Here is a 25077-nt window from a genome sequence, read left to right on the forward strand (position 1 = left end):
GTGGTTTATTTTCCACACAAGTAGACAGAAAGTTAGGTACACTGTCCCTTTAAGGCAAAACAAAACCATAAACAGAAAAGCCTACTCCACATTAGGGAGACTGACTAAACAAAACAGGCCCTGACAAACCGACTGGTTAGCTAATCTAATTACCAGTTTAAATAGGTCACAGCATAATACAGTATATCTGTAATCAACATAAATTCCTATCAAAGGTGCTGGGGATCCGTCCCAGGAGTTTCCAGGTAATCCCTCTGGGAACTTTTACACATTGCAGATAGGTCAGCCCTGCTTCCTTAGCAGACAAACCCTGTGTCCTTGCAGGCTTGTTCAACTTCTATTGCTGGGTGTGTGTCCGGTCAGGCCCAGGGAACCGTTCCAACCTGCATCCTTGCAAGTTTGGGAAAGACTCAGTTCTGGCTGGCTGCTGACTGCCTTTAAACCCCTTGCAGGCAAGAATTTACTTAAAATAGCTTAGAAGATCTGACACTAGGGTGCTGTCTCCTGTGCCTGAACAGAGAGTCCTGGCCACAATTTTCTGCTCGGTTGCATTCCTACTTTATGAATTTAAAAAAAATAGCTGTTAGTCCAGTTGCGATAGAGCAGAATAAATGTGCTTCGGTTCTTACCGTGCACTTCATGACTGGAACAACCAACCAGAGCAGTGGTTTCCAACCTTTTTTTGTTAAGGAACTCAGCCTCAGGACTCTGAGAATTCAGCAGAGAGACATTTAATTGCAGCCACTCAATTAACTAGTCTCCACCTGGACTAATGAGAGCTCTGTAAAAAGCCTGATGTGAGAAACAGGAGAGAGATTCCTTAGCTCACATTTGGGCTGATGGGTGGACAGCAGAGACGCCTGCACCCAGATCCTGCCTTGAGCACAAAGGCTGTGTTGAGATCAAGACACCCAGACACCAAGATACCTATATTTCCTGTACACAGAGGACCCATGAATCTGTCAGGGACTGACATGGAGGGCCACCTGCTTAAGGTACCTCCTAAAACTTTGGGGTGATAGGCTGGTAATGGGAATATGCCTCCAGTCCTGCAGATAGGGTCTGGGGAAGTAAGTTATACAAACAAAACACACACAGAATGCCTGCTCAACCTACCGATGTGAGTATAACCTTTCTAGAGTGGTGCTGTCAGGGTATGCATATAGGATAACACGGGAAGGAAAAGACCCTATTGGGACGCACACGAACCTCTACTAATAGTACAATAAATACATTTTATTAATTATTGGAAATAAACACAAACACAGATACAAATAAAATAGCGCTTGGACAGCGTATGACTTGACTCCAGCAACCTAGTTTATTCCCCGCTCTCTCCCTGATTAACAATGAAGCAGGGTTGTGGAAAGCAGTATAAGGCAACTGACAGGAGAGTAAGCAATTGTGTCTGTGCAAAGTCTCTGCTATGAAGGCTTGTTATTCGTAAAGGCGTAACATAGCTGAATATCAGTGCCTGGATCCACCAGTGTCCTTTTGCCTTGACACAGGAGCAAGGGTAAACAAGGTGTGTCTCTGAATAGTGTCTAATGATAAGAGAGTGTGTTGGTCATGTAGTGGCACTGGCAGTGTTGCTCATCTGTGAGGTCAATGACATCCACTAAGCAGTCAGTGCACACATACAGGGCAAGTACACCTAGGTAGTCAGAATCACAGGAGATAGCTATTGCAAAAAGAAGGCTGTCTAAAGACATATGATAGTCAGTAGGAGCTCTACTTGCTATGAGATGTTAGCAATAGTTAACAGAGAAGCAAACTCCCTACCCACTTAGAGAGTGCTTGCATTTATGATCCTAAGCACATCAGCTTTTAGGGCAAAGTAATAACTCCTAACATGGGGTAGGTGAGGCTGAATAACTTGCTCTCTATAATCTGAATAGTCTGTGATGACAATACATTTGCCTAATATAGCAGGTCCTATTGACTAAGCTGGTCACACAATATAGTGACTCTGGTGGTGTAATCAGCTCTGGGTGATCATATCTGACCTCTTAGGACCCCTTCACTTGAGCCGTCGCAGACCCATCTCGCATGGAAACAGGTAAGTACCCTAGTGTATACACTCTGAGACCTAGTCCTAGCTCAACTAGTGGCTACCACGTATGGCCCACATCAAGGTTAAGTAGCTAGATAGACACATTGAGGCAAGTCGCCGCCGCTCGTAAAACTGAAGCGGCCGCTTCAGTCGCGCTGATGACGTGGTAGTCACGTCAAACCCGACGCGTGTTTCGTTCAGAGGGCTGAAATTCTTCGGGGAGTCAGCTGTCAGTTGCCTTATACTGCTTTCCACAACCCTGCTTCATTGTTAACCAGGGAGAGAGCGGGGAATAAACTAGGTTGCCGGAGTCAAGTCATACGCTGTCCAAGCGCTATTTTATTTGTATCTGTGTTTGTATTTATTTCCAATAATTAATAAAACTTATTTATTTTACTATTAGTAAAGGTTCGTGTGCGTCCCAATAGCGTCTTTTCCTTCCCGTGTTATGAAGTAAGTTATCCCTTACAAAGCGATAGGGGTTTGTTATTTTGTTTTGTTTTTGTATGTTTTGTCTGGATAAAGGAACAGGCTCAATAAAGGCTCATGCTGAGGACTCCACATGAGCACAAGGAGCAGAGCCAGAGGGTTTGAATACTGTCTTCATTTGCTATTCCCATTATCCTTTCATTGACTGTTGTGGACTCCTGGTGCTTCTTTGCAAGCTGCTTTCTTGCAAGCTGTGTTCAGCTTTTACTGTACCATTGCCCACAGTGTCTTGTGGTACTTGAACTTCTGGCATTGACTGTAGTGGATTCTTGCTTCCCTGCTATTAGCTGTTTAGCTGTATTTAGCCTACACTGTATGTTTGCAATCTATTTTCAGGGGTGTCTGATTTGACCAGTTATATGGGAAGGGAGGCTTAAGGAAGTACCTCTGGGACCTTTTGGACCATGGGGAATGGGCCAGATGAAGAGGTAGTCCCTCGAAACATCGCCCCCCCCTAGCATACTTGCCGCTCTCCGTTTTTTGTGTATATTCCTTGTGTTTTATGTTTTTTTCCCCTTTTCCTTCCCCCCCCCCCCTAACTTTGTGACATGCCCATTTGTGATACTGGTTTCTGCAAACACATTTGATTTATTTCTGGTTCGTTTTATTATTAAATGTTTATTCTGCATTACAACTGTTTTCATCATTTAGCTATTAGACAGTGAGTGCTGGTACTTACGTAAATTTGTTAGTACTATACAGGGGAATAAGAGTCCCCTTTTGTTCCGTGCACCCTGCAATTGCATAAATTTAACACTATCAGAGTGCTGTCTATCGTCCCCTTTTACCCCTAAATTCTTCTGTATTTGATACAATTTTCAAATGACCCAAAAATGACAGGGAACCCTTTAGGGATGCCCAGGAAACCCAAGTTTAAAAACACTGGTATAGACTACAGTATTTTGCCTCCTCCAGATCTGCCACATGGCTACTGTACCAAGGTGAGAAATCTCCATTTATATTTCAAAAAACTCTTTTTTTGAAAATACAGTATGTTTAATATGTGGTTATAATTCACAATGATCAGTCTTTATTTAGAGCTTCTTTACATCTTTTTTTGTGGTACTGTATAGTCACAGGAGGGACTCTTTCCTGATTTTTATCTAGCTCGGTTTCAGTGAATTGTGAAGCTTAAGCCTTAAGCAACCATCGTGTGGATCCTCAGCCATGCCCCTTCTTCTTCCTCCCGCCCCCCCCCCCAGCCATAAAGTTAATTTTTAAGTAGTCAAGTAGTATACACGATAAAGTGTGATACACCAGTATACTGTAACAAAACATATAGCACATGTAGGTTGTCCATGCTTCTTGTATACAAGTACTGTAACAGTGATTTTCTCATTTTCCATGCAGGTTTGTGTTAATGAAGGTTGCAGGCAGTGGAACAAAGCAGAAAAAAAGACAGTCTTCTTTCTTGGGGGGAGGGAAGATGTGTTCGTTGTTGAGGGTGCTGTAGTGGGCAGTGTTAGGGTGTTTTGTTTTTAGGGTGTTGTGGGGGGGGGTTGTTGGTTCATTTAGTGTGTATTGTGTTGATAAACTTACTAAATAAACATGAATTTCATATATAAAACCATAAAGGAATGTGTTTATAAAAAATAATAATTGTACAATGCTTCCAATGTTCAACTAATTTTTACAGGGTGCCCAAATTCCAGATCAAATGTCTAAAGTCACAATAACGGTCATACACAAAGATGGAAAGACCAGATGAGATGTGAAAGCTTTAAGCCGATCTCGCTTTTAAATACGGATATTAAAATATATAGTAAAATGATTGCCAATAGACAGCAAAATGTACTTCACAGACCCATAAACTCAGACCAAGTGGGCTTCATAAACAAGAGACAAGCATCAGATAATACCAGGAAGGGAGGCGGTACCCAATAGCAGCGCTAGTGCTGAGGGGATGGGCCGCGGACGGTGGCCGGGAGGCGAGTGGTGAGTGGAGGAGAGAGAACCAATGAGAGAATGGCGGGGGTGGAGCACAAACCATGGCGGTGACCGCGCCACGCCTCATGTTCCAGTGTTGTCTGCCAGCTAAGTAAGGTAAGAAGCTGGCCCGAGATGATCATGATATTGGGGGGGAGGGTGATGATGATGATGATGGGGGGATGGTGATGGGAAATGAGAAGATGATGATGATTAGGGGTTGAAATTAGATGATATGATGATGGGGGGGAAATGAGATCATGATGATGAGGGTGGTGAGGAGATCATGATGAGGAGGGTAGTGGTGTGGCCTAAGAGGAGGATGAGGAGGGGGTTGAGAGGATGAGGGGGGGTGAGAGGGAGGAAAAGTGGGTTTGCAACAATCTTGGAAGAAGTGGGAGAGAAGCATTAAAATCAGTATAGCTCGCCCTGTATGACTGCTGATATGTTATTTATAAATTATCTGACCGTTATGTCATTTGTTTCTACATTTCACTCCACGGATGCACCAATTTGCACCATTTCATATTCTATTTCGTTAAAAAATGCTGGGAGGGCGCTCACTCCCCAAACCTCTCCCAGAATGTTTTACAAAATAGAATATGCAATGGTGCAAATTGGTGCATACGTTGAGTGCAATTTAGAAAAAATGACATAACAGTCAGAGAATTTATAAATAACATACCTCCCCTCCAACTTTTCGAGCGCGCATCATATTTAACCAGTGTGTCCAGTATTTTTGGTGAAGCCACCTGGCAACCTAGGGAGTCAACAACCGACCTTAAATGGGTGGTGTCAAATTATACACATTTTTAAGTGTGCGTTTGCATCTGTTTTGTGTGGATGATTTTAACATTTTTCTCTGCTTTACAAGAAAATGTTTATGTTTTAACATTTTTCAAATGACTCCCAGAGAGATGATAAGTGGGTGATTCAAAAACAAAGTGAACTAGCAGCAGGTGATAGTGCTGAGGTGAGTCAAGCAGCAGCAGGTGATAGTGCTCAGGTGAGTCAAGCAGCAGCAGGTGACAGTGCTGAGGTGAGTCAAGCAGATGAACTCATTGATTCGGAACCTAGTGGTAAAAAGCAAAAAACAAGAGCATGAAAGAGCGTGACATGAAAATTTCAAGAAATATGGGAGCTAAAATTTGTACTGATGCAAGTAAATGAAAAAACATTGCGCCTCCTGTGCAAAAAAAGTTTCAGTGAGAATAAGGCAGACTGTTTGTAGAAGCACTTGAAAAATAAGCACAGTGCATTCAACAATAAATTTCTAGTTGATGGACCTAGTCGTGTCCGTGAAATTGCCCGTCTGAAATCACAGTTTCAAGATCAGAAGAGCAGCCTGAAGCAGTTTCTTTCGTCGAATAAGCTGGTGACGTTAGCAAATTATAAAGCAGCCTGAATTTTGGCTCTGAAAAATAAACCATTTTCCGATGCTGAGATGGTAAAAGACATTCTGGTGATGGTAACTCTGTTGGAAAACTACGAATCGAAGGTGAAGAATGATATCCTCCAAAAAGTGCAGATTTGCAGGTAAGCCGCACGATGGTTGTTCGCAGAGTGCTCAAATTATCTAAAAACCTTGAAGAGCAACTGCTTGAACAATTGAAAGACTGTTTGTTTTTCCCAAGCGCTGGACGAGTCAACCAACTGTACTGACATGGCACAGTTAATATTTTGGGTTCGGGTTGTGCTTCCCGATTTTACAATTTGTGAAGGAATCCTTGTACTTTGTGGACTGCAAGGCCATACTTGTGGAACTGATATACTCAAAAAAATTTTGAAGCTTCAAAAAAATGTGACCTAGATCTGATAAAACTCGCTTCTATTACAACCGACAGTGAACACGCGATAATTGGAAGAAAACTGGATTTGTTTCTTGTTTGAAGCAGCATTTGAGTGGAATGGGGTGAAAAACATGTTGCCCTCCTTCCATTGCATTCTGCATCAGGAGAATTTGTGTGCTCAGATGCTCGTAACCGACACGTTGAAAACTTTGATGGACAAGGTTGTGGAAATCGTGAATTATATCCGAAGTGGAAGTTCCCTCATCATCGACAGTTTGTTGAGTCCTTCATAGAATGCGGTGACTGACTTCCACGATCTTACTGACTATGCAAATGTGAGATGGTTGAGCAGAGGAAAAGTTCTGGAAAGGTTTACCTATTTGCTTCCGCAAAGTCGAGATTTTCTTGTCGTCAAATTGAAAAAATGTCTGACATTGAGAACCGTTCATGGCAGTGTGATTTACATTTTCTGTGCGATATCATTGCTCACTTAAATGAATTAAACGTGAAGTTGCAGGGAAAGGGTAAAGTAATATGTGAGCTGGCACAGCATATTCAAGAATTCAAGTAAAAACGGAACCTCGTTCAGGTACAAACACAGGACGATTTGACCCATTTTTCAGATAATCAGCCAATGTTTTCTGCAACTTGTCAGAAATAAGGATTGCCAAATTTTGCATTAAATTGTCTTACATTTTCAATTTGAACCATTTTCATTGTTTGCGTCTGACGCAGTTCTAACTGAGTAGTCAAAGTGTTCATCTTCTGAATAAACTTGTTCAAACAGTGTGTTTTAAATTTTCGAATGTGCAACATAATAACTCCCTTTTTACATGGTGGGGCTATTTTCACTTTTCATTCGCCACACCTGTGGCTACATTGAAAAATAGGTTGTCCACCCCTGGTCTATATGCAGGAAAAGCATTTGATTGAATTGGTTGACTATTCATGGGAGGAACATTGGAGGCATTTGGATTCAGAGGTCCGATTGTGGCCATGATAAAAGCACTATACCGATCCCCCACAGCACCTTTAAAACTTCCAGATGGAGATACGATAAATATAATGAATGGAACAAGATAAGGCTGCCTGCTGTCTCCATTGCTGTGTGCCCTAACAATTGAGCCCCTGGCATGTAGCATTAAGCAAAACGTTAATATTAAGGGAATTAAAATAGGAGATGCTACCTACAAGATTTCTCTTTTCGCAGATGATGTCATACTGACGTTAGCAAATCCATTGAACTCCCTCAACAAACTACAGGCTGCTTGCCAGAATTTGGACAAATTTCCAATTATAAAATAAACACAGACAAATCTGAGGTCCTAAATATTCCCCTCCCTAAACATGAAATCAAATAACTCCAACTAAATATTAATTACAAATGGAAGGAAAACTACATAAAACATTTAGGAAGAAATATTACAGAAACATACCACTCTCTTTATACCTATAATGACCCCAATTTAATAGTACAAATTAAGAAGGATTTAATGTCATGGAATAATTACCAGACGTAGTGGTTTGGACGCATGGCTTAGCTAAAGATGAACATATTCCCATGGCTGCTATATTACTTTCAGACGCTGCCAATAACAGTTCCATAATAAGTGATAAAAGAACTACAAAATAAAATATTCTGATTTATATGGCAACATAAAGCCCCAAGAGTTGCAAGACCATTTCTTCTAGCACCAGAATAAGGTGGTGATCTGGCAGTACCAGATCTTAAAAAATAATACCAAGCAGCACACATCAAACAAATAGTCATGTGGCATTCAGCCCCGCATATCCATAAATGGGTGGATATAGAAACTAACTACTGAGCTAACTCGGCTTTACTGTCAAATCACAAAGAGGGAAGAGAGAAGAACCTAGAACTCAGCCAAACTATGTTATTCACACTAAAAATATGGCATAAGGCTAACTCCAGATACAAACTCCTCTCAAAATTAACACCTTTATAAGGAAATCTAGATTTTGCCCCAGGCTTCCCCGCAAAAGAATTTAAGACATGGAAAAAAGTTGGGTTGTGGGACGTGGGTGATGGTCTCTATGAAGGTGAGATCCCAAACTTAGAAGACTTTATAAAATGATACAACTTAGATAGTTCTGAAATGTAAGGATGCGTACATGCCAAACACTTGAATAAACAAATATCCCAGACAGGCCCATTCCCTCAATACACACAACCTTCGAAAATGTATGTAGACTAAGGTCATATCAGAAAGGAATAAATTCGACCATATACGAGAATTAGACAGTCCGGTCCCGGCGGGTCAGTCGCAAATGCACAAATATATGAAAAAATGGGAACTTACCTGCAGAGGGAAATAATAGCTGATAAGTTGTCTAATATTTTGGGAAACACCTCTAAGACCTCTATTTGTACACAAATAAGGGAAAATATATACAAAATCCTTTTTCATTTGTACCTCTCCCCCAAAAAAATGAGTAAAATGTATCTGGGAAGCTCTGATAGATGTTGGAGAAACGGCAGATGAGTAGGAGACATAATCCACATATGGCGGTTACTGTCCTAAAATAACAAGATTCTGGAGAGATATCAGAAGCCTAATAGAGGAAACAGTATAAATTGATATAACAATGGATCCTTTGGTAATTTTGCTGGCTGTCTCCGCGGAAGGTGGGAATCACTACCAACACAAATTGATAGCCCATACAGTATATTAACGGTGGCTAGATGTTCTAGAACTGCCGCATGGAAAACAAAACAGACACCCCATCCAAGAGAATGGTAATTAATACAATGAAAACAGTTATGCATATGGAAAAATGATCAACTTGTTTGAAACATACAACCAAAAGATTTTATAAGGTATGTGATCCTTGCTTACTGAGATAAAAGGGAGTATATTATACAACTAAGAGAAAATTAAACAGCAGCAAGGGAACGTATTTATATTTATACTAATTTGTATTGACTGTATACCTCTATAAAAATATTTAAAATAATGTGCTGTGTGCAGCGATGATGCTGTGTTTTCATCCTCCCCCGTTCCCCTACATTGTACTTTCTGTAATCCCACCCCCTGTATTTCCTATATACAAACCTAATTTAAAAAAAAAAGGTAGGGGTTATCTGTATAATAAAATGAGAAACAGTAAACCAATATTTTAGTTTTTGTCTCATGTATTTAATGTGGGCAGCTTATACTGTATACTGTCTTCTGGAAGGTTCCATAGTGCAATGTGACATGGGCTATTAAACATGACAAACAATGATGCAATCGGTATGGGTCCATATCTGGGGATATTGGGGATATTGGGGAAAACATTGCACATCTTAATCAGTATAAACCATATTAAGTTTAAACCTATAGTGTTTCTGTGGACCGGTACCACTACTATTGAATGATATATGAACCTTGGAGCTAAAGTTACTGCTCTTTACGGAGCCTGCCTGAGGCTTTAGTGGTGGCTGTTTCATCTTCCCTGGTGCCGCGATCCGGATCCTGTGCGGTCATCTGTGGACCCCCACCTTTGCCTTAGTGTAAGTGTTCGTCTCCCCCTGTCAGCGGTTATATAGTCCTCTATGGCGGTTTTCATTTAAATCCCCTTGGGCTGTTAGTACTTTCTTTGTTTATTTTTACACTGATTGTCTTTTGTTGTATGTGATGTATTTTCCCTAGACATTTTATGTTAAGAGACCATATGTATGGTTTTAGTTTCTGGGCATTTTACTTCTTGAGCTGAGAAGGGGTTGGATCCTCTCAGCTATTTATGTGTTTGTTTTATTAAAATACTGTTATTAATTCCATCTCTTGTGCGCTTCTGTGCAATTTTCTTTCTTGCTCTTTACTATTGCACTTATTTCAATAGACATTTCTTATTCAACTACAGTGTACCGCTGTCTGGATTTTTGTAGTATTGGGACAATGTAAGGAGCAGAGCAAGGGTGAGAGGTGTTTAATCATAAGGTGTGAGATTATTTAGAATATACAGTAATAATGCTGATTAAATATAATTCTACTTTATATCCCTTGTTTGAAGTAACAACATACTGACTGAGTCAACATTGTTAGGAAAACGTGCTTGCTGTTTGATTAAAACGACATGTTCTGTAAGCAATGCGGATTAATTATTGACAAACACTAGAGCTTTCCCGCCCTTGATACGCATGCAGTCCTTGTTGGCGAGTCCTAATACTGAAATTCAGAAATGGAGAGTTACAGAAGACGAGCAGAGATGGCAGCAGCGGCAGATGCAACAGCAGAGGAAGCGGCAGAATCAGGTCCTGTGTCGCGCCCGCTGATGCTGTCAGTGCACCACCTCAATCCCTTCAAAAGATACGTTTTCAGCAGGAGGGTGTACCAGTTGTAGTTCTTGTTTCAGGTGGCCCATCCCTGGCTGGTAATTGCCTTTTACTAGTTTTTTCTTTCAATACCCTGACCCATACCGCAATTGTGCTTTTGTGTACACTGTTAATTTAATTCCTACATAAAAAATGTTTTACTTATTGTTTTGGACAAAACCAGAATCATGCACTGCACTTTAGAGTGCCATGTGATGGGCTCCCATTGGTCCATCACCAGCAATTCATGAAACCCTTCTGAAGGGTGTACAGATGAACATCTATTTTTCTTTAGAGCAGTGGGGCTGCTATCGCTGCAACCGCAGCATCTAGGCAATAGAGGTGTGTGCTACAGTAGTTTTAACAATAGTTTTGTTCAAGTCTTAAATGCGGCTGATGACAGGGTTCTCTTTATATTACATGTTGTAATAAGCAACAGATTCATAGCCAGTCCTTCAGTGGATCCTCAGGGTGCAAAACATGCACAGTCTTTACAGCCAGGAAGTGAACAGTATTTCCAGAGTTTAGGTACTGCTTGCTACTGATTTGATAATTTCCCTACTGGTTAACTGTACATAAAGCAGGGGAGATAGACAGGGTCAAGAAAGCACCTGTAGGGAAGGCCAGACAGTCATAGTCTTCCTTTGGGGGAGAGAGGGGGTTCAAAGTGGGGGAGAGGAGGTGGAGGAGGTTTAGAGGATTGGTGAGGGTTGTTGTTGGGTAGTGATAGTGGGAGGGGGGAAGAGATATGGGTGGTTGGTGAGGGCTGTTGGCTGGTAAGGGGGAGGACAAGGTTGGGGGGTGGGTTGGTGAGGGTTGTTTTCAGGTAGTTGTAGTGGGGGGTAAGGGGAATATTGAGGCATTGGTGAAGGTTGTTGGTGGGTAATGGTAGAAGGGGGAGGGGGATGTTGGTGGGTAATAGTAGAAGGGGGAGGAGGATGTTGGTGGGTATTGGTAGAAGGGGGGGATGTTGGGGGTTGGGCAGTGTTGTGAGTTTGTTTTGGGTAATCTGGAGAGTAGTATGAGTGGGTGGGTTTGTAAGAATTTGGAGGGTAGTAAGGGGAGGAGACGGGTTGGTATTAAATGTTTTAAAAAATATATTTTGTCAATAAAAATAAAAACTTTATTTTTCAACCCTTGTTTGCTATTTGTTTATTACCATGTAAAGTTTATGAGTGTTCTAATGGGGGTGAAGTGCTGTGTATTGGTAGGAATTTAAAGCAAACATTTGGGGAGAGGTGGGGGGAGTAAAATTACAAAAGCTAATAATATTAACCCAATAGTGTTAAACATTAAAGTTTCCATGTACAGCTACAATCCTTAATGAATGATACATACCTTGCAGTTAAAGAAACTGCTACAGTGTCTCACCTCACATAATAATATTTCTTATTCAACTACCACTGTCCGGATTTTTTGGATAACACATACAATACAGTGCATGGCTGCTTCCCCTTCCCAACCCACTTCACACACAGAGAAGTCTTTTATTTGAGAATAATTGGATGGAGCACTCACATCATAGTTTGGAAACTGCACTGGGTGCACGGCTACACCACAGAGGGGTAATCAATGAAGAAAATAATCCTGTCACCTTTGTCAAGAGGTCCATGTTTGGACCGAAATGTCTATCAGTCCACAAATAAAAGCTTTATAGTTTTGCAAAGTCCTATGGATTGCTGGCCTTCTGTGACAAGATTATTTTCTTCTTTTATTGAGAATATACATGACTGAGGTTGAGAAGGTTTTATTATTTTAAATATGTGATAACAAGCATGAGTAAACGACTTCAACCACCCGTACATTCACAACATTGTGCCAAATTTTATTATACACAAAGGTTGCTACGGTGTGACAAAATTTGAATTTCCCTTAAGAAAAGTGACACGATCTAACAGTTAATACAATAACAGGCAAATAATATGACAAAATATATTCACTGTGCCATTTCTTGGACACATGCTGAATTGGAATAAAAATAAATAAAATCCACGAACCCACGAGATGTGATTCCATTGGCTTCCCTTGGCCAGACCGCTTTCTACAAAGTGTTCCCGTTGGTGAAATCATTACCAAACACAGTACGTTTTGATACTGTACATCTTTCCTATACAGTTTTCACTATCATGAGCTTATTTACCAAACACCCAGCCTTAACCTTCTTTACCAAAGGCATACCCACACACCCTTAGACGTCAAAATAAGTCCTGGCAATAATATGTGCCATTACCACTGTTGATAAAATAAATTATTATGTTGCGTGTCATGACACATATTTAAATATTATATATTTAATAATAATAATAATAATAATAAAAATGACAGATAACAATTATCTTACTACTTCACAGTATTGGGCACACTGATAGTCAAATAAAATAAATAAAAAATACACAAATGGCTAAATAACAGGAAAAATATAAATAAGAGCAACATGCTTTTTTCTGTCTTGTAGGAATTCTGGTTCTGCCCTCATGTTGGTGTCTTAAGCCACACTGTGGCTCCTGAGGTGGTGTAGTCGCAAATAGGATTGGACAATCCACTAGACTGGTTCACAGTATGTGTGATCAGTAATGAAGCTTGTTGGATGCATGCTGCATCATTGTAACCATCAAGCGACAGAGAAGCCCAATGCAACATCCAATATGACAAAAATACAAAGTAAAATACTTATATATTCTCTTGAAAAAGGGGTAATTTAGTTTAACCCTTTGGCGAAAGCATTGTAAGCCTTTGAGCCACGACAAGGCAGACCCAGTTCACAGGTCCCAACACTACCAGATAAAATACTAATATTTATCTATATAAATATATATCTATTAGGATTACAATTCTCATTTACCTCTATTAGGCTCAGGGGTTCCCAAAAGAGCTTGCTGTGGTTCTGTGTGTTGTTTTCATTGTAACCATCTCAATGGTAACATTTTGAAGGGCTTGTGTAAATGTCATCTGTGCTTTCATGGCTTCCCGGTGCTGTCAGCGGTGAACCATTATTTGGAGGTTAAGTATCGCTATGTTGTCGCTGCAAAGAGACCATTTCCCTCTGGTATTGCAGAATTTGGTACTGCCTACAGCAGGAGTTACTACGTGAACAGCCAGAGGGGCCAGAGGACCACATGGAAGAGCAGCCGAGTGGGCACATGAGCTGATGGAGAATAATCCCGAGGGGGTAACAGTGGCTAATGAAGCAGCAGCTGATGGAGCATAGGAGCTACTGTGGGACCAGCCAGAGGGGTCACAAGAGCTACTGAAGGGGCAAAAAAAGCAGATTACTGTCCAGAATCAGATGGAGGGGCCACCGCTGAATCATCTGTGTGAGATTGTAGAATAAAATAATCCTCACTTTATGTCACCTGTGATGTTTCTATTTCTGAAATAAAGGGTAGTGCCCGCACTCAAACAAATAGGTGATAGTGGGGTACTTAGCTGCCTGTGCGCTGGTTCTGTGGAGCTCCTGACGTTCCCAAAATAGTCCAGTAGAGAAGTAGAAGCAGGCAAACGGTCTTATTCAGCAGTGAAAGGGTTTATTGTGCCAAGAAATCCAACGTTTCGGCAGTGATACTGCCTTTCTCAGGGTGTAGGCTACCAGATACCAGTGAACAGCATATATTTATACATATCCACCCTAATACTCACCCCTCCCTGCTCAGCTCCACAGTCACGATGTTGACACCCACGTGATGATGTCAGTGCGCCTACGTGGTTCTCAGGGATGACGTCAGACGTCATGGTGTGGATGGGCTACCAGGGACCCACACTATGACGTCTGACGTCATTACGGAGCGCCACGTAGGGGCGCTGACGTCATCACGTGGGCGTCAACGTCGTGACTGTGGAGCTGAGCAGGGAGGGGTGAGTATTAGGGGGGATATGTATAAATAAATGTTGTCCACTTGTATTAGGTAGCCTACACCTTGAAAAGGGCAGTATCACTGCCGAAATGTTGGATTTCTTGGCACAATGAACCCTTTCACTGCTGAATAAGACTGTGTGCCTGCTTCTACTTCTCTACTGTTTCTATTTCTGAACCATCACCCTTTGACACTGGTAGATATCTGTGAGATGGTCCTATGAAGAAAAGAGGGAATGGGGGTAAGCAATCATTAAATACATTATTAATAAATATATAAATACAAATTATTTCTACAATTATGTTTCATTTTGTTCCTAAAATGTACATATACATACATCTTAATTAGGCCAAGAGACATAAAAGTGTGTGAAACTTTAACATATCTTTATTCCCATTCATATGGCAGGGAGTAGAGGCACGCTAAAGCTTATTACACTTTAGTGGATCCGGGCCTATGTGAATTTATATAGTATAATGAGTTTACAGCACAGGATAGCAACTTGATCAATAATTTTAAATGTAAAGTGTGCTAATATTCTAGTAAATGTTTAGAATGTTCATTAACTGGTATATTTAAAATGTACTGTTAGGGAGTACACATATTCATACAGTATATTTGTATTGTCTCCATAGGAAATCATACTGTAGTCTCAACTTCGATTGTAATATTTATTTTTCGATTACTTACCAGTTTTCTTCTCTTGCAGGTCAGTATCAACCGTGCTCGGCAGTACCACAACCTATGCTGGCGAGATGACCTCAATAATGCGTTGCTTTTAGACTGTGAGTTGCCTCTAGTTGGTGGACACACCCCGATCATCCTGGCTGACCTGGTGTGGTCCAACAGCTTCTTCTTACATTTTTGCTTGTTGTCAACCCATTGCTTCATCAGCATGTCAATGCTCACAACAGCATGCCCAAGAGCATTGATCGAGGGCAGGATATTCCTCCAAATGCATTGTTTTTTTAGCAGTGATTGTTTTGTATTATGGCTCACCAAAGAGCTTAGGATAATGGTCTACAGTACAATTAAAAAGCATCTGTAGCTCACCCTCAATGATATAAAAGAGAGAAAAGTTGCGCCAAAAAAAGAAGAATTATCCTACTGTTCAGTATATGGCTCCTGTCCTTGGCACAATGCAGTTCCACAGCCTGAGTCTCTCAGAGGTGATTCACCAACCTCTGTGTGGATACTGGTAGAAAAAAGGGGGGTCCTCCGGCGCGTTGCTCTGCTTGTGGCTCCACGGCGTTTAAAGTATATAAGTAAGGGAGAGAAGAGAGGGGACCACAGTAAGGGACCAACACAGTGATTATACACAGCTCTTCGTTTGATTAGGGTGGGGGGGAGGAGTGGGGGTGTTAGGAGATCAATGGAGATTTAAAGATACTGCTGAATGAAAGGAGACACACTTACATCAAAATGTCTAATTTCTTGAATTCTTGTACTCTTCTCTTTATATAGTTGTGTTTTGTTGAGGGTGAGGAAAAGCCTCCTGGTATCCTCCTTAGCAAAAAAATAAAGGGAAAAAAATAGTGCAATAAAATTTATTAACAGTGGAAAAAAAAGAGATTGAACACTTACAAGCGGCCGATAATTTCAGGCATAGAGAGGAGATGCTGCCAGACTCCACAACGAATCCCTTCCTGGGTTGGGGTGGTTTGTCCTGGCTGTTTCCCTATTGGCAGATGATTGCTGTGTTGATCTTCACTTCGGGTGGCTGGGGTTGAGAGTTTCCAAAAGCCAGTGCACAGGCTATGTCCTCCTCAAAACGGCCTGTCCCTCAGCATACACAGATTTCAGCTCCCTGCTCCGGTGCGCGTGCGCATGCGCAGACGGCGGGATCGCCGAGCCAGATAGTACAGGGGAATCAAGTCCTCACTACGGTGGCTTGTAATGGCCAAAAAACGTCAAACGCGTTTCGCCAATGCTTCCTCAGTGACTCAGTGACTGAGGAAGCATTGGCGAAACGCGTTTGACGTTTTTTGGCCATTACAAGCCACCGTAGTGAGGACTTGATTCCCCTGTACTATCTGGCTCGGCGATCCCGCCGTCTGCGCATGCGCACGCGCACCGGAGCAGGGAGCTGAAATCTGTGTATGCTGAGGGACAGGCCGTTTTGAGGAGGACATAGCCTGTGCACGGGCTTTTGGAAACTCTCAACCCCAGCCACCCGAAGTGAAGATCAACACAGCAATCATCTGCCAATAGGGAAACAGCCAGGACAAACCACCCCAACCCAGGAAGGGATTCGTTGTGGAGTCTGGCAGCATCTCCTCTCTATGCCTGAAATTATCGGCCGCTTGTAAGTGTTCAATCTCTTTTTTTTCCACTGTTAATAAATTTTATTGCACTATTTTTTTTCCCTTTATTTTTTTGCTAAGGAGGATACCAGGAGGCTTTTCCTCACCCTCAACAAAACACAACTATATAAAGAGAAGAGTACAAGAATTCAAGAAATTAGACATTTTGATGTAAGTGTGTCTCCTTTCATTCAGCAGTATCTTTAAATCTCCATTGATCTCCTAACACCCCCACTCCTCCCCCCCACCCTAATCAAACGAAGAGCTGTGTATAATCACTGTGTTGGTGCCTTACTGTGGTCCCCTCTCTTCTCTCCCTTACTTATATACTTTAAACGCCGTGGAGCCACAAGCAGAGCAACGCGCCGGAGGACCCCCCTTTTTTCTACCTGTAGCTCACCCTCAGTGAAGTGTTTCATCTTTGGCCTACCTGCCTCTGCAGAAGAACCAGATGCTGCATCCTGAGACATGATGCTTGCATCTCTATGAATGCGGATATGTGCTTTGAGTAACGGGTGTTAATTACCATTTATATATACGTGTTTCAATTGCTTATGTAACGTGCATGCGCCTTAGACATGCTACAGTGCATGCACACTAATATCTATTGCGCATGGGTTGTTAACACGCATGTGCGACTTGGTTCTCTAACGGACATGCATAATACTGTTGACATTGTACATGTGTGATGTAAGGTTTAATACATATGTATGTTAATACAGGTTAACACATGTATCGGCGCTAACATGTATAATGCACTTCCGCTACTGTATGTTAACGGACTGTCAGGGCTATACTAGTGAGAAACCTAAAATATGTTGTTTTAGCATAAATGTAGCTTTGTGACTTGCCAACAACCTTAGGCAAAATAACGTTTGAGATGGCAAAGGGGTCCAGGGACCAGTAATATAAAGGTTTAGCCAGTCCCTCGCCCTTGATGTCCTTCCATGGGGCTCATCTGTCCCCCAGATCCCTAAGCTACCTTGTTCTTACATGCCCGGTAGCCCCTTGAATCTGATGTAAAAATGTACTTTCTTCATGCGTGTATTGTATTGTATTATATTGTAACAACAACTACAGTATAAAAAATAGTTTTGTGCTACAATAAAGCAGAGCCAAAGTCTCTGGACATGCAGGGCTGAGAAATCCTTTGTGCTGCCCGCATGTCCAGAGAATATGGCCGTTGCTGGGTCTCGAGGGAGAGGAGAGGTGCAGGAACATAAAGATGATGTCCAGGGGCGGAGATCTGGCTGAGCGACCATCCACCAGAAAAGCGGAGCAAATTGTTACCTCCCCAGCCAGAGCAGCACCAGCCCAGCAGGAGATACTGACGGACCGGAGAAGCCGTTGCCAAGTTCCTCTGGTAGCCACTGCTCCCATTGGCCATTTAAACTTCTTTACACCAGCCCTTTAACTCTGTAAACATGTCCTCAGCTCTGATTGGCTGATGGAGGCGAGCCTTCGGCTGATTGGTCTATGAACAGTACCCACACTGTGATTGGTTGACAGTTCCTCCATGCTTTCCTATGGCAGTGGGGAAGATAGATAAGGGAAACCTGAACAGCGGCCCACAGCTCAGTTGGATCCTAAGATGTAGGTGATCTAAGCAATGTGCTCCAAGGCTTTGCCGGAGACACCTGAAAACAAGGCTGAGAGCCTTACAAGTGGGAAATTTAAAAGTGGTATATGCTATGGGACTGTAGCTGTGCCAGAGAAGCAGAGAGCAGGACTTTTCAGTGGTACTTTTGAAAGTGCTCTGCTGTGAAATCTATCAGAGAAGACTGGACAGTTCCTGCCTCATTGGAGAGTTGAAGCAAGACCTGGGTAAGTCTTTGATGTGGCGCTTAGCACCTAGTCTGCTAGGATTCCCCTCATATGCCCCGTTTTTTGTGAGTATGCTCTGATTGTGTTTTTTGTGCTGTGCTGTTCTGTGCTGTGCTTGCTGGTTCTGGCTGGAATAACAATTCTTTATTGAACTGCTTTGTTCTGCCTGGTTCCTTGATCCCTGGGTTAAGTTCTGGTCTCCCTTGACAACGTTCATGATCAATTTTGATAACGAACTGTTATATGCCCTGATATAACAGAGTTCTTAAGATCTGTGTCTTTGTAGGTCAAAATACATTCTTGATGTCAATTATTGATTGAATACAAAAACAAAGCAGTGCACTACTAAAATGAATGATAGGGGCTAATCTTCATAAAGAAATTATGAATTTTATAAAGCCATATTAAAAAGGATTCATACAAAAACCCTCCAATGGGTTTCACGCCATGGGCACTTTATCAAGAGTTACTCCTTGATAATAGTCTCGATTAATTAATATAGTGTAATGAGTTTACACCCAGGCTCGTCACACTCAGAAAAGCATGGGGGACAATTCTTAAATTTGACTGCAAGACTCGGGACGCATCATCAGATGAGCAGAAGGAAAAACATAATGTAGCCTGCAGTCTACCAGACTTGCATAGTCACTATAACCTATGAGTACATATACACATTTGTAAACTTCACTGGTGTCTCTCTCTCCCAACCCCCATACCTTTCTCTGCCCCACCTCACCCTCTATTCCCCATTCCTTCTCTCTCTTTCCCATCCGCCCCTCTCTCTACTACTTTCCCATCCCTTCACTCTTCCCCATCCCTCCTCTATTTCTTCCCCCATACCCCCTCTCTATTCCCACACAACCTCCACTCTCCTCCCCATCCCTCCTCTCTCTCTTCTCCCACTCTTTCTCTTCTCCCATCCCTCTCTCTCTCCCTATCTAATCTCTCTCTCCCCCAAACACCCTCCCTCTCAAACAGCCACACAACCTACAGTACCTTCCTCCATGACTGCATGACAAGGTTGCTTGGGCTGCATACAGTATATAGCAATTTGATAAACAATTTTAATTTTACAGTGTGCTAATAGCCCAGTCAATATTTAGAATGTACATTAACTAGTGCATGTTAAATGTGCTGTCATGGAGTACCATTTATATGTGTTCATATGTATGTGTAGTGTCTGCATAGGACATTATAATGTTAACATTGATTGTAATATTTATTTTTCTATTACTAACCAGAATCATCCTCTTGCAAGTCAGTATCATGTTCGGCAACCTGTGCTGGCGAGATGACCTCTATGATGCTCTGCTCATAGGTCGTGAGGTTTTAGTGTGTCTGATGGCATCAAATGCGCTGGCGGGTTTTCGTATGCTTCATTTTAATATGGCTAAATAAAATTATTATTATTATTTTTTTAAGACTAGCCATGTTTAAGACTAGCCATGTTTAAGACTAGCCCTGTTAAAGACTAGCCCTATTAAAGACTAGCCCTGTTAAAGACTAGCCCTGTTGAAGACTAGCCCTGTTGAAGACTAGCCCTGTTGAAGACTAGCCCTGTTGAAGACTAGCCCTGTTGAAGACTAACCCTGTTTAAGACTAGCCCTGTTTAAGACTAGCCCTGTTTGGTAGTGCACTGCTTTTTTTATTTTGTATTTTGATACTTCTTTAAAAGCTGTGTAATATAGCAGGCATAAGCTTGTCCATGTTAAAATGCTTAAAAAAATATTGTCATAGTTTGTGTGCTCATTTGCATACAACTACCCAGAATCCCTGGTTGCAGTGGAAGCACTGTTTGTTAAGCGATAATGGGGGAAGACATAGTTGCAGACCTGTCTGAGACATGCAAATGTACCACAAGTTATATTTTTATTTTTTGTATTTTGATACTAAATTTTTGATTACGATTGGCACACCCTGGAGCCCCAGGAATTGGATAATTTCATTTGGGACCAGAAATTTAGAAAGAATAAAGTGTCCTCTGAAGCCTTTGAATTGTTGCTGTATTTATTTCCTAATGCTTGTTAAGATGTAGCCAAAATGTCAGAAAAAAGTGGTTTGTATCTAGAGGGTACTTGCCCTTATATATTGGTGCGCAACAGACCATGAAGTATAAATATATAGGTCCAATGATGCTCACACTGAGTCTGTTAAAAGATTACATTTTATTAAAACCAAATGTCTACACAGTTTTTGATTTTCCGAAATTTTAATTAAAAAATGTTTTCCTTGCTTAGGATTTCTTGTATTTGCATATAGGAGAATATATAGCAGGAAATCAAATAAGTTGTTTAGATATTAAAAATGCTGGGACAAGCAGTGCCTGCTACCCGACTTACGTTTTGTCGATACAGACGACTTCTTCCGGGGGTCGCAGTACCTTGCACTCCTCTTTCTATCAGTAGGTATATATGGTATATACATCTCTTCCAGCTTATACCAACACACCACTGCTCATACTAAGTCTATGTGGCGTTTGATCAATTGAGACTATTGGTCTTGTCGCGTAACAAGACATCTCAATTTGGCAATACCTATTTCACCGGCAACAAGACTGCTCTGATCTGGTGCAAACACATCAAGAGTAACAGAGATACTAGTAAACAATTTTCTTGGGTGTATAAATAGCCACTATCCTGACCCTCCAAACAAAAGGTCTATCTATCGATGGAAATAACGTGTGTTGCTGTGGTTTTGTGCTATTAAATACAAGAAATACTAAGCAAGGAAACCATTTTTTAATTAAAATTTCGGAAAATCAAAATCTGTGTAGACATTTGTTCTTAATAAAATGTAATCTTTTAACAGACTCAGTGTGAGCATCATTGGACCAATATATTTATACCTCATGGTCTGTTGTGCACCAATATATAAGGGATTTCTGCAAGTGGCAAGTACCCTCTAGATACAAACCACTTTTTTCTGACATTTTATCTATCTCCCTGGTAGCACACAACCTCCATACGACTCCCCTGCTATAACAGTGTTTGGTGCGAGGTACTCCAACTCATTTATTAAGCTGTAGCCAGCCTTAAAGTTTTCGCTCACTGCGACGTAAACTCTGGAAAATATGGCACTCGGGTAGGTGGCAGCCATGATGGTGCTACATGGAGTCCATTCCTTTCAATGCGACCTCCAGAAGCATTAATTCTCCCGGCACACAATTGGTGCAGTCACTAGACCACGCACACGCAATGCCGTAAACAGTAAGGATTCTATCGTACATCTGTATTCACACATAGGGGGTTATGCACTAAGCAGTGATAAGTGGGTTTTCTGGGTGCTATGCACAAAGCAGTGATAAGTGCTTACAAGTGATGTAACTGCCTTTATAGCGTGATACTGCCTGCTGTGAGATTCACAAAGCAGTGATAACAGTGCAGTATCGTGCTATAATGACTACTTAAAAGCACTTATCACTGCTTTGTGAATCTCACAAAAGGCAGTGTCGCGTTATAAAGGCATTAATCTCACTTAAAAGACTTATCACTGCTTTTTGAATCTCACAGCAGGCAGTATCACGCTATAATGGCTTTTTATCTCACTTAAAAGCACTTATCACTGCTTAGTGCATAACCCCCTTATTATCTGTGTTGTGTAGGGAATGTTCAGTGATCACTCTGTCAATGGTGGTTACTGATCTCTCCTCACAGTTTATCCCAGTAGGCATTTATTAATGGGAATTTTGAGATAGACGTGAATATATATAAATTTGTTTTTTTTTATATATCCACTGAGGGAGCTTCTATATGATGCCATGCTTGTATGTGCTTTTTACATCATTATTATGTTTTCAGAGTAAAATATAAAAATACTTTATTTCCTTTTGAGCACCGTGTCCAGTTACAGTACTGTATGTTTTTGTGTTCTTGATGACACAATAGGCTACTTAATGACAGTATGAAGTACATTATCTAAAATGGTATTTCACCATTTGCCAAACCTATTAAAGTGTTATAATACTAAATACAATTTGACTGAGAAAGCAAATCACTTTAGTATTATTCTCTTATATTCTTTGAGCATAGAATTAGATGCTCAATAGGCTTGAATTATTTATCAGTGTGTCTCCAAATTAATATTATTGTTAATATCATACAGAATGCAAAATGACAGTTTCAATAATTAATTTGTCATCAAGAAGGTTGTGCATCAGTACTGTTATCCAACAGCCTCCACCTCTGAAGGTCAGAATAATATATAGTAACTATGACATGGGAAAGTAATATTTTACAAGATACATAAACCTAAGAGAGAAAGAAAAAGTCCCTTAATTGTAATGCACTCGGTACCAATAGAAAAAAATAGTTAAAACATAACCTTTATATACAAATTAGAATGGAATAATGTCAACATGAAATTGACAGTTTAAAATATCCACTATGGGAGAAACAAGATTTGGGATATAGTCCTACATAGTCTGTATAGTCGCTATATATAAGACCCCTGTTGATACACTCCTGGAACCTTCCTAGAGTATCTTGATATAAATACTTAAATATCTATTCAAAAAAGGATTTAAACATGGAGGTTTGTACAGTATGTGCTGTAGGTCGCTTATGTAAAGTCTTGTACAATGTTCCAGACGTAAGGTGTACGCAGTACAATAGTGCTGACACAGTAAACAGAATCAAGAAAATCAGTTTGCACCTTTCCATTTCATGCTTCTTTAGCTACTCTACTCTTATACCTCCTTTATGCTGTTAAAAGAAGAGTAATCTACTGTATTTGTTCCCTCAAATATTTAAAATTAATCAAATTCAATTCAATATAACCCGGAAGTCATGTTCTAAACTTTAAGCTCATATTTCCTGAATCTCATTCATTTTTTTCTCTGATAATACTCGTTCACTTTTTTTAAATTAACATTAGAAGATTCTGGTAATGTATGTACAGTATGTACGTCAAGTTTTATATAGATGAGGCCAACATTGTACGCAGTTCTTAATAAAATTACAATACAGGGCAAATAAAGTCCAAACAATGGGGATAAGCAAGACTCTGCACAAAGCCTTAATCTGGATGAATTTAAATTTCATAGACATATTTCATATTTACATCTTTGCTTTATATAGTTTTTTTTATGTTTAGATGTACAGTATCCCACTGTTTAACCCATTTCCTATGTTAGGGATACACATTCTGTTTACTACTCCAACTGCTTAGCCTATCTGTAAAGACTTCTTTAGCCAGGCCCAAGCCCAATATAAATGATCTCATCTCATAGAGTTGGAACAGATGGAGAAAAAATAATCTTACCTGTACTCATCTTGTGTGAACCGAGGAATAATAGATGGCTGCAGAACTGTGATTATTACTGTTGTGCTGTTATACTTCACCGGATCACCATCATCATATGCGATCACAACCAACTATGAGAAAGAATACATTTTACTGGTTATACAGTGAAGTACAATCAACCCTCATCATAACAAAGGAAAACGTCACCTTCACCAAATTCTCAGGCGAACATTAGGACAAATAACAGAATTTGTGATATCAACCTATTTTTTAAATCGTCCTAATTTTGTTTAATTTTCTCAGAAGGAATTATTATATATACCTTACTTATATAGTTCTGCATTTTTCATAACAAAATATTATATATAGATTAATTTTTTTTGCAGTACCTGGACAGGGTATTCCCCCAGAGCTAATCAACAGTGCACCCCACGAGCTATCAAGGGTTACATTTGCTGGTAAAATAAAACAATTAGGGTTGCTTTGGTCACTCAATAGCAAGACATGATGTCATATCTCAATAATAGAGGAGCTTTTAATTGGACTCCGGAGCAAAGGTCTGATTATTGAGTCCTCCAGACAAGTATTACTGTCTAGTTGCTAGTTGTCTTAATATTATGGGAACTAGGGAGTTCGCAGAAGTTCAGATCCAAGGAACCATTGGCTTACAGTAGGTCCTGTAAAAAACCCATACATTCACGAAAATGCAGTTCTATTGCGATAGGTAATTTTAATAATATGCTTCTTTTTTTAAGAAAAATGCGTTCAAAACATTTCCAAAAATGTACTGTAGCTCTAGATTACCTGAGCTAGGCAAAATGTGATCTAAAACCAAACCACTAAGATTAATTGATAATCTTCCTGACTTTTGCGTCTCTAGGAACACGCATCTAATCACTATCCCCCTTCAATTCACCTCTTTTGAATATCCACTTCAAGAAAAAGACATGTTTTAGACTGTTCCAGAAGAAACAAGAGTGAAAGTGGTAAGTACTGAATCTCAATGCACTTCAGCCTTCCAGTGTCATAATAGATATCAATTATGACAGCCTTCTAGTTACTAAGATAATTTAGATATTCATGATTTTATTTTAAATGAAATGTGTTGTAGTTCCCTTTTATCCTTTTGAAACATTCAATTAAAATGTTAACTAAAGTTAAAGCCTGTTTTTAAGAAGATTTCTAATTATTAATCAGTTTGACTACATAATGTGAGATTCACAAGTCCCATATCACTCCAATGGTGGTGGACAAACCAGTACTCAAACTGATATATGACAACGAG

At 40.5% G+C, this 25077-nt stretch overlaps 1 protein-coding gene across 2 annotated transcripts in view; it reads right to left on the reverse strand.

Moving 5' to 3' along the window:
- Window positions 1-25077, reverse strand: part of PCDH15 (protocadherin related 15) — a 1763546-nt gene that overhangs the window by 294836 nt on the left and 1443633 nt on the right. For both annotated transcript variants that reach the window (XM_075612935.1, XM_075612934.1), the window contains exon 24: window positions 23811-23923. In XM_075612935.1, coding sequence (XP_075469050.1) covers window positions 23811-23923 — 113 coding nt within the window. The remainder of the gene's footprint in view (window positions 1-23810; window positions 23924-25077) is intronic.

This window comes from Ascaphus truei, chromosome 8 (assembly GCF_040206685.1).
Source record: "Ascaphus truei isolate aAscTru1 chromosome 8, aAscTru1.hap1, whole genome shotgun sequence".
Lineage (NCBI taxonomy): Eukaryota > Metazoa > Chordata > Amphibia > Anura > Ascaphidae > Ascaphus > Ascaphus truei.